The sequence below is a fragment of the Branchiostoma belcheri genome, unplaced genomic scaffold (genome assembly GCF_001625305.1).
Source record: "Branchiostoma belcheri isolate BF01 breed outbred unplaced genomic scaffold, Haploidv18h27 scaffold821, whole genome shotgun sequence".
NCBI classification, from domain to species: Eukaryota; Metazoa; Chordata; class Leptocardii; order Amphioxiformes; family Branchiostomatidae; genus Branchiostoma; species Branchiostoma belcheri.
In genome coordinates this window covers 1-11,074 of record NW_017804489.1, presented here as the reverse complement: position 1 = coordinate 11,074, position 11,074 = coordinate 1, and the positions used below count along the sequence as shown (strand labels likewise).

The 11,074-nt window shown below is 41.3% G+C and overlaps 1 protein-coding gene across 1 annotated transcript; it reads right to left on the bottom strand.

Moving 5' to 3' along the window:
* Positions 1 to 4,548: 4,548 nt before the first annotated feature.
* Positions 4,549 to 9,755, bottom strand: LOC109486734 (the record flags this gene model as incomplete). The annotated part of the gene is made up of 3 exons (XM_019790620.1): positions 4,549 to 4,759; positions 4,838 to 5,271; positions 9,633 to 9,755. Coding segments are annotated over 3 exons (768 nt in total), but the record flags the coding sequence as incomplete, so codon positions are not given.
* Positions 9,756 to 11,074: the final 1,319 nt, after the last annotated feature.

The window sequence follows — 11,074 nt, the reverse complement described above, 5'->3', positions numbered from 1 at the left end:
ACCCCCCCCCCCACCCACACACACAAGATTTTTCTTGAAAAGATGGACTGGAATTGTAGAAAAACTGCTCCCTTTGTCATTGAATAAAAATCTATCTCTGATTTTTTTTCTTGAAAATTCCCTCAAAAATGCACGAAATGCCATTTTAGAAGGTTCATTTTTCAAAATTGTCAGGGGGAGCATGCCCCCGGACCCCACTAGGAACCTCGCGCCTACGGCGCTCGAGGTACCCTCTAGCAGTGGGAAGAACCACCCCATTCGAAATCCTGGCTAGGGGCATGTTGTGTAACTCACATCAGACTCCCCATTAACTGGAGTATGTTGTTTGGAGATTGCGGGAGTATTTCACCCTATTATAATACGGGCCTAAGTCAAAATCACTACCACTCTCCAAGGTGTTTTAACACCTATCTTGTTATTACAAGTAACACGTTTCATTTTCCAATTAAACTGTCATGAAGATTCAATGTGTACTTGACTCATGCTTCAATCTTTACTTTTGAATCATTATCTGTATGTACGATAAGATGATGTGTTTGAGGGGAGGCGTCATTTTCAACTTCATCCTTATTATATTTTCACACTAGGATTTTTTTACCGTTCCGGATCGCTTCTGATCCTCGTAGCGTTCCCACATTACACTTTGTGTAAGTTTATTCATAAAGTCTGCTGTACGAGCAAATGCAAAATAACCATCCCTCACTATCAAAAAATTGACTCCTCATTAACTATGACACTACTTTTTGTACCATCTTAACAAAAGTCTCCAGTATGAGGAAATGCAGTATATTTGTCTACCCACCCTTACCCAATGGAATAGTATACATGTAGCGCGAGACAATGCGAAGGTAACATCCTGCATTTGCTTGGAAATGTTACCTTTCTAGTTTGCAGTTTAGGCCATATTGATTTGACTATACATGACATCCTCTGGGAACCCCAAAACTGACGCGAGCGTGCAAATGAAAAAGAAAAGTTAGGCAAAAAATTGCTTTCATCATGAAATCAACGTGGTCATGAAGGTTGAAGAAATAACACAGAGTATGGTATGGCGAATAATCTACTCTTCAAATTCATTTCTTTACATTTTCGTCTTTTTCGTTTGATTTTGGCATTCTACGACATTGGTATCGTTTTCCAATATATTTGATTTTGCAACTTACGATAGATGTTTGCTCATTTTGCAACTGTTTTGTACGATTTACATTGTGGTTGAATTTTTTTTGGAAATGGACGAAAAAGATTTCGCTCGAAAGGCGGAATTGAACCGCTCCGACGCCAGTCGGCCACAGGTTTGAAGCCTGCACCCCGGTACCACCGAGGGTCATTCAAGCAATACTACATGGTGTACTGATTGTTATATATACCATGGCTGTTTTCTGACACTTTCATATGTGGGCTTGGTGTGGTGTTTCTTTATCTATGAATGTTTACAAAATTGGAAACCCTTCAGTATTTCCATTACAAAATAAACGGGTAAATTATCTTTTAAATTATCACAAGATATTGTTGAATTTTTAATTCTCTTTACCCACTACATTTCCGAAAACTTTGAAATATCAGATACCGGAATGCATTGTGGGTGAAATAAGTCTTTAGCATGACTTGGCACTTGTGCGCATGTGGTGCCAAGTAGTCAAACCTGCCAAGGGCGGAATGCAACCTTCTCTTGGCGGCTAGTTGACGTAAGTTGTAGGATGGCCGGCTATTAAAAGAACACGTTAAACTCTACAAAACGCTGTATCAAAATTCCAACCGGCCCAGAGAGCCTGCACAGGAGGCTACAGTTTTCACAGCTCGGGACGGGTGAATTTGAAGCGTACGTGTTTCGCTTGTCCTTGACATGGAGTTGTTTTTCTACCTCCATGTTGATTTATTTACGTACCAAAGGACGTAATTTTTTAATATATCGGGTTTATCCCGACGATCGCGTCTACCGACAAAGAATATGAATAAATGTATATATTTTGGGCTGGGATCCTTGTGGGCAGAAATTTGTTGAACATTTGGCCTGTTTCTTCATAAATTACTCGATTACGACATCGCGATATGACCCTTCCGTCACGCAGTGGGGGAGGGGGGCGTGTGTTATTCTAACGTGCTATCCAGACGTTTCAATGCATCGATACATGCTAGTATATCTGTCGACGGGGATTTTTCAACATAATTAGGCCACACCAAGTAAATTTTATGGATGACGTCCTTTGGAGACCCTAAATCTAATGCGAGAGGGCGAAAAAAAAACAAGACGGGCCCTAAAAAACAAGATGCCTATATTAGAAATATACTAAGAGACGACAAATGTTAGGACACAAATTAAATGAGGTGACACAGTGTAACAAGCAAGAAATCTTTTATTCATCATCAAAACAGAAATAAATCAGGTGGAACAGCAGTTGTCGTCTTGTGCTTTTGGGGAGATAGATGGAGCGGTCAGCAAGTTTCTTCAAATGTGGCAGCATGTACCAAACTGAATTCCTAATAGAAGTCTTGCTTGATGCTTCATAAGCTTTGGTCCGTACAAACCTATTTGTGGCACTGTCGTGACTCTTTGGTCATAGTAACAGGAAGCGGAATTTCTTGTTTTTTTTCTAGGAACAGGCCAAAATCAATGCGCGCGCGGACGTCATCCATAAAATTTACTTGGTGTGGCCTTACCAGGATACATGACCGTTCAACGCCATCGAAACATGATATCGGACTGGGATCCGGTTGGGCAGAAATTTACTCAAACTATGGCTCTTAATTTTGCTAAATGCGGACCGTCGATATTGTTACCTTCGCCAAGAAGGTACCAACGGTACCAAATGTTGACACAGAATATCACATCACATGAAACAAACAACTCTTTCTCTGCTCAGTATCACATCCTTTTTAAAAATATCAATGCTGCAAAGATTGGGTCATTCAGATATTATGTAATTTTGAATCTAGTGAAATACTGTGTTATCATATATCTAATATTATACATCTAATATAAAGATATGATAAAGAATGATACGAAATAGAGGAAGAACTATCTTTCATCTATAAGGCTTATGTTGTAACAAAGGAGATGCCATCGTAACTTTAGAAGTTGACCTATATAGCTGACATGTGCACCCATTTTTGAAGGGCCCGCCTGGGACTGGTCACTGTCTGGTATTCTTTCTAATCTGGGCTCCCGACCGTGAGTTTGGATCTCTCCAGGGCTCAACAGTAGTGTATTTATTATCCGAATGACACGCCGAATCAATTACATTCTTGAACATCGACCTTATCGATTTTATATAGCATATGAATGTGCAGGAACTAATATATACCAATCTCTGAAAGATCAATTCACCATACAAGCTGTCACAGTAGACATTTATTGTTCTTGTCCACAAAAAAATAACACGTTCTTGGTATATCACGTACTTCACATCAGGTAAAATATACATTTCTCTGCCTTACGGGCCTAAGTCAAAATCATGCAACATCACTACCCCTCTGCGTCGCCAAGGTGTTTTAACACCTATCTTGTTATTACAAGTAACACGTTTCATTTTGCAATTAAACTGTCATGAAGATTCAATGTGTACTTGACTCATGCTTCAATCTTTACTTTTGAATCATTATCTGTATGTACGATAAGATTATGTGTTTGAGGGGAGGCGTCATTTTTTTTACCGTTCCGGATCGCTTCTGATCCTCGTAGCGTTCCCACATTACACTTTGTGTAAGTTTATTCATAAAGTCTGCTGTACGAGCAAATGCAAAATAACCATCCCTCACTATCAAAAAATTGACTCCTCAGTAACTATGACACTCCTTTTTGTACCATCTTAACAAAAGTCTCCAGTATGAGGAAATGCAGTATATTTGTCTACCCATCCTTACCCAATGGAATAGTATACATGTAGCGCGAGACAATGCGAAGGTAACATCCTGCACAAAAGGAACAAAAGTCAGACAAGTCAAGACAAGATGATGCAAATTAGTCTGAAAGCTCCTGTTATACAGGACAGGAGCTTAAGTGTTGTCTGTCCTGTATAACAGGAGCTTTCAGACTAATTTGCATCATCTTGTCTTGACTTGTCTGACTTTTGTTCCTTTTTCGACTTCCAAAAAATTTGTCTTCACTTTATTTGCATATCAATCAACAGGTTGTGTATATAAACCTGCTTTCCCCTCTGGTCTCTCAGTCACTGACGAAAGCTAGTGGATACTAGCTGAAACGTCTGACGTTTTCAAAATCATATCCAGTTGCTTGAGTAACTGTTTTTGGCAAAAAGTACGGACCATTCTAAAGCCCCTGTCTGAACATTTTTACATTTTATACACTTGATTAGGCTCTGACACAGCCAGTTCTGTGTTGTATACTAGAGAAATTCTATTATCCATCAATTCATCACTGGCTGCATGTTGAGGTTTGCCCTGCCCTGTCTGAACATTCTTACATTTGTAAACACAATTGGGCTCTAACATGACCTGTTCTGTGGAGTATATTCGATTACTACCATAATGGTTATGGAACAAATCATCATGATTAGTGATGGCCTCAGACTGACCCTGCCCTGTCTGATTTTGTTGGTTCATATCTTCATACTGATAATAATGACCACTGGTCACTTCAGTAGCTGTGGTGTTTGTGTTGGATGCAGTGATGGCCTGAGACTGACCCTCTCCTGTCTGATTTTGTTGGTTCATATCTTCATACTGATAATAATGACCACTGGTCACTACAGTAGCTGTGGTGTTTGTGTTGGATGCAGTGATGGCCTGAGACTGACCCTCTCTTGTCTTGTTATGTTGTTCACTATTTTCAAACTGGTGATCATGGTCACTGGGATTATATTGGTCACTATTTTCATACTGATGATCATCATGACCACTGGTGACTACTGTAACCGTAGCTGTGGTGTTTTTATTGGGTACAGTGATGGCCTGAGACTGACCCTGCCCTGTCTGATCATGTTGGTCACTATTTTCATACTGATGATCATCATGACCACTGGTGACTACTGTAACCGTAGCTGTGGTGTTTTTGTTGGGTACAGTGATGGCCTGAGACTGACCCTGCCCTGTCTGATCATGTTGGTCACTATTTTCATACTGATGATCATCATGACCACTGGTGACTACTGTAACCGTAGCTGTGGTGTTTTTGTTGGGTACAGTGATGGCCTGAGACTGACCCTGCCCTGTCTGATCATGTTGGTCACTATTTTTATACTGATGGTCATGGTCACTGGTCACTACAGTAGCTGCGGTGTTTGTTTTGGGTCTAGTGATGGCATGAGACTGACCCTGTCCTATAGGATCATGTTGGTCATTATTTTCATATTGGTGATCAGTGGTGTCTTCGCTGCTCAAACTTTTAGAGTGAGATGCACCAATTTTTTTATCTCCATGACTAGTGGTACTTTTGGCTTGACCTGGGCCTTCTTGTTCCTCGTGCAGGTTCTTTTGTGGTGTGTTAAGACTTTCATAGGTATTATTTGGCTGTAAAACAGCTGGTGTTGTCTTCGCTTGAAGACTTCTGTCGTTCGAAACATCTTTGGGATCTTTGCCTGAACGGGATTCCCATCCCTCCTCTTGTACCAGTTTGTGAGAATGATGATACCAATAAGGACAAAGCCAGCTATTGAACCACAGACAGATGCAGTGACGACTAGTGGTGGGAAACTGGGAGCAGATACATGACAAGTGCTGTTTTCTGGTTTACTTGTGGTGAATGTGGTGCCTACAGTGTATGCTGTTGGACCAGCATTTCGATTGAAGTACCAGCGATAGCAAGATGAGTCTGAAGCGGTATGAGTGCGGGTGTTGTTGTTAAAAGCACTTTCCAACTGGCCACTGTAAGAACTGTTGCCATCTGGTTTACTTGCATTTACAGGCAGTGTGGCAAATACGGTACCTACAGGGCGTTCTGTTGATCCAGCATTTTCTTTGCTGTTCCAGTGATAGCCAGGGGTGTTATATGCGTAAGTGGTGCCATTGTAGGAGTTGTCATCACTTTCTAACTGAAGCACAGGTGATATGGTTGACACATTGCAAATAAGGTCTTCAGAGTTGATATCTTTAAGCTTCTGTCCAGAAAATTTGGCAGGATGGGAACATACTATTTGGTTTTCAAACGAACGAAGCCCATGCAGTTTTAGCCTGAAGGGAACCATGATCTTACAGTCACACTGCCAGGGGTTGTAGCGGATGATTACTTGAGGAAAAGATGCCAACATACCATATACTGCGAGGGAAGGGCAGATATTTGGTTAGACTGAAGGTGCAACAATAGGAGCTGTGGGAGATTTGAGAATGCTTTCGGATGAATCTCATTTATGTTGTTAGATTCCAGGAACAGATCTATAAGCTGTGGTAGATTTGAAATTGCATTAGGGGGAATCTTAGTTATCTGGTTGCGTGCCAGGTTCAAACGTTTGAGCTGTTGTAGATTTGAAAATGCTGTAGGCTGAATCTCAGTTATACTGTTTCCACCCAGGGACAATGTATGTAGCTGCAGGGGTAGAGTTGAAAGTATACCAGGCTGAACTGCAGTTATTTGGTTTTCGTCTAGGTTTAACTCTGCGAGTTTTGGTAGATTTGAAAACTGAACAGCCTGAATGTCAATTATTTGATTGCTGGATAGGTACAACCTTGTAAGACTTGGTAGGATTTGAAATACCCCAGTTATATTTTTTAATTTGATTGTTGTTTAGATTCAATATTGTTAGCTTTGGTAGACTTGAGAATGCAGCAGGTTGAATGTTAGCTATTTGGTTGTTGTCTAGTCTCAACACTCTGAGCTTTGGTAGATTTGAGAATGCACCAGCCCGAACCTCAGTTATTGGATTAGAGGGGCCAAGGTGCAAATCTCTGAGATTCGTTAGATTTGAAAACACACCAGGCTTAATTTCATTTATGCTATTGCAGTACAGATACAATATTGTGAGCTTTTGTAGTTTTGAGAATGTACCAGGCATAATTTCTATTATTTGATTGACGCCTAGGTTTAATATTTTCAGGTCCCTGTACCTTGTGAGATCTGGCGGACCTATAGATGTAATCTTATTAAGTCTCAAATCCAAGTTCAAGATGGATGTTGGCAGGTTCTGAGGGATGCCTTTGAGGCCAAGTTCACTGCATTTGCAGTGTGTGGGTGCCTTACATCTACTGTTGCAGTCAGGTTCTGGCTTACTGATTAACCAGAAGCTTCTGGCATCCTTCAGGATGATGAGAAGGAAAATCAGCAAATATCTCAGCATTCTTCCCATGATGTCCTGACAACAAGAACAAATTTAATTTAAGTAACAAGAAACCTGAGCCTAGCCTTTAATAAGTATATAACATATGATGATCAGTGACTGTTGAAACTTTCAGACATCACATTAACCAGCAATGTAGTAAAAACAGTAGCCCTACAAGAAAAAGGTGGGTAAGTCACAATTATCTAATACACAAAACTGAGTACTCCCCCCCCCGGCCCCACCCATCCTGGAAGTACAGTTACAGTAGTATAGTCCACAGTGTCATCAACTGGCATCCAGTAAATGATAATAATGAACTCAATGACCATCACACTGACAACACTGTCCTTGGTACTGAATAGCCATAGTACTTACAACACTGTCCATGGTACTAAATGACATCTACACTGACAACACTGTCCTTGGTACTAAATGACATCCACACTGACAACAATGTCCTTCGGTACTGAATAGCCATAGTACTTACAACACTGTCAATGGTACTAAATGACATCTACACTGACAACACTGTCCTTGGTACTAAATGACATCCACACTGACAACACTGTCCTTGGTACTGAATTAACCATTAGCACTTGCAACACTGTCATTGGTACAAAATGACATCCACACTGACAACACTGTCCTTGGTACTGAATGACATCCACACTGACAACACTGTCCTTGGTACTGAATGACCATAACACTGACAACACTGTCATTGGTACTGAATGACCATAGCACTGACAACACTGTCCTTGGTACTGAATAAAATCCACACTGACAACGATGTCCTTGGTACTGAATGGCCATAGTACTTACAGCACTGTCCATGGTACTAAATGACATCTACACTGACAATAATGTCCTTGGTACTGAATGGCCATAGACTTACAACACTGTCCATGGTATTAAATGACATCTACACTGACAACACTGTCCTTGGTACTAAATGACATCCACACTGACAACAATGTCCTTGGTACTGAATGGCCATAGTACTTACAACACTGTCCATGGTACTAAATGACATCTACACTGACAACACTGTCCTTGGTACTAAATGACATCCACACTGACAACAATGTCCTTGGTACTGAATGGCCATAGCACTTGCAACAGAGTCCATGGTACTGAATGACAGTCACACTGATAGTACTGTCCTTGGTACTGAATGACCATTACACTAACAAGACGAGTTTCTGTTGGTACTCGCACAGGGATTCCTGCCGGTAGAATGAAAGTCTCTGCCCTGACATATGAATACCTCTTACATGAACAGAAAATGTAAAGTCTTACCTTTGAAAATTTCTTCAGTCTTACCTTTCAACCAAAGGCTAGTCAGAGTATCATCTGTTGGTCGACGTCAGAAGGAGGTTGATAATTTGATAATTTAAGGCCAGTTTGTCCTGCTGTAGTTTTCTTGCAGGCTAGGACACGTCAGCACTGGAATTCTGCTGCAGTGCAGTGTTATATTACAAAACATTATATAAGTCTAAATTAGTCTGGCTTTATTCCTATTGATTATGTAAACCCTTAAGTTATAAATATTCACATAGAGCAAAATGCTTACCCTGTTTTTTATATCATATGTATTCATTATATGTTGCAAATCCTTTGGATTACGATAGTCCTCAAGGATTACGATAGTCAACAACTAAGACTTTATACTAAATGTGTAAAATTCAACGGGCCGGATTTAATTAAGGAGGCACGCCGGTACTTAATGAGGAAGAGAGGGCAGAAATTCAAATCTCCCGCCACGATTCACTGTCTACACCAAACTATTGCCGGCTAGCCAAACTAAACGTGGCCCGCTAACTTTAAAGTCAGATTACGATAGTCAACAACTAAGACTTTATACTAAACGGGTAAAATTCAACGGGCCGGATTTATTTAAGGAGGCACGACGGTACTTAATGAATATGAGAGCGCAGAATTTCAAATCTCCCGCCACATACATTCTTTATATACGGATCCCATACTGTCGCGGCATATTCTAGGTTCGGTCTTACAAGTGACGTGTATGCAAGTGATTTTACTCTAGTTGGACATGCCCACAGATTACGTTTAATCACTCCCAATGTCTGTTTCGCCTTAGTCATCCGAAATGACGTCACCAACCAACCCCTTATAAGGCGCGCGAGACTCCATTCTGCCCTTTCATGTACTCTGTACACATGAGATGAGTAGACTTTGTACATTTAGTTGACATATTACTGAACATTTGTATCTAATAAAGTGCCGTGGCGGACACGGAAAAGTTTTTAAAAAGGAGTAAATTACAAAGAATAAGGGTTGGGTTCAGGCACGGATCTGGATACTCTTCGCGTATCCAGGAGTGTAGATTTTCCACGCAAATGGTTCTGGATACGCGTGGACCATCCAGAACCGTGCCTGAGCATGACTCCTGTCCTGCCGTACCTTCAGGCACCAGTTTGCTGGTTGCGAGATGTTGAAGGCTTCCGCTGCCTCCAGCAGCCTGAGTGCGGAGCCGGTCGGTTCGTCATGCACGTTCAGGGCGTCTTCAGCGCCGTCCAAGGCGGCCTGGGGGAGACACCAGAGAAGAAGTGATTGTTTCCCACATGGATACAACCTTAAACTTTTTAAGTTAAAGGCCACACCGACTCAATTTTATGGATGACATCCGCGCGCGCATTGATTTTCGCCTGTCCTCAGAAAAAAAAGAAAAAAAAGAAGATCACACCCTCTGAGCCTTTGGCCTGGCTGCTAGTTAGCGACAATACGGAGCCGTCATAAGCACATGTGGCGATCTTCCATCTTATACACACAACCCTACATACAGAACACACAGGGTTGACAATCGAAGGGATTGTTTGAGATTTAAAATGAAACTAACCATGTAGAAATGAGTCTGAAATGGCGAATACTGTTCGGTACGGCATTAACTTATTGGCTAAGCTAACTTTACTATGTGGTTAGTTAATGTTGGAAAAGAGACCAAAATATAGCAATTCTGTACTAGTGTAAAGATTGGTGCTGATTTACTCATAAATGAACGGTGGAATGGAAGGGTTGAACACCATATCTAACGTATCTCGGCATGGCGAGAGGAAACAGACAGAAAACGGCCGGCTCTGTCCTTGGTGCTGAACTCGCTGTGGACAACTTCTGTTTCTTCTTGCTTTACTCTTACCTCTGTTCACATCTCTCTACTCTGGAATGAAAAACAAGCATCTTGTGCCGAAGCTATTCGGTTAGCTTGACAGCAGTTTTGTTGATCTATTTTACCTGCCGACTGTTTGGAGTTTATGAGGCCCCGACGAAGGAAGGTTACAGACGGAAAAGGACATCTGATCCATTCGTTTGAGTAGCTACAATCCCAGAATCTACAGCGTATCTGTGGATTGGAAGGGTTTAACACCATATCTAACGTAGCCTGAGCTACAGTAAACAGACGGGAAAACGGCCGGCTCTGTCCTTGGTGCTGAACTCACCGCCCGGGCGGACAACTTCTGTTTATTCTTACTTCATCTTATTTCTGTATCCATAGGACTTAAGACAAAATATAACATAATACATACATAATACATAACACATCATAAGTGTGAAAGGTAATCTACATGAACATGTTTTGGAATGCAACGACAACAGACGAGTGAAAAATCTGTTTGAATTCGACACTTGTTCGGGGGATGACGAGCGTGTCAAAAATGCAGGTTTTGCTTTTGAAACAGCCACTTTTGAGCAAGTGGCTTAAAACGAGGACTTGTTTGGGACAGAAAAACAGTTGTAGATTGTTAAACACTAGGTCGGAATTAGGGCACCCCTATTGCGGTAGAACGTTCCACCGGCGAAATGACCAAAAACCTGCCGTAAGTTTCGTGAACCATTACGCTTGGGTA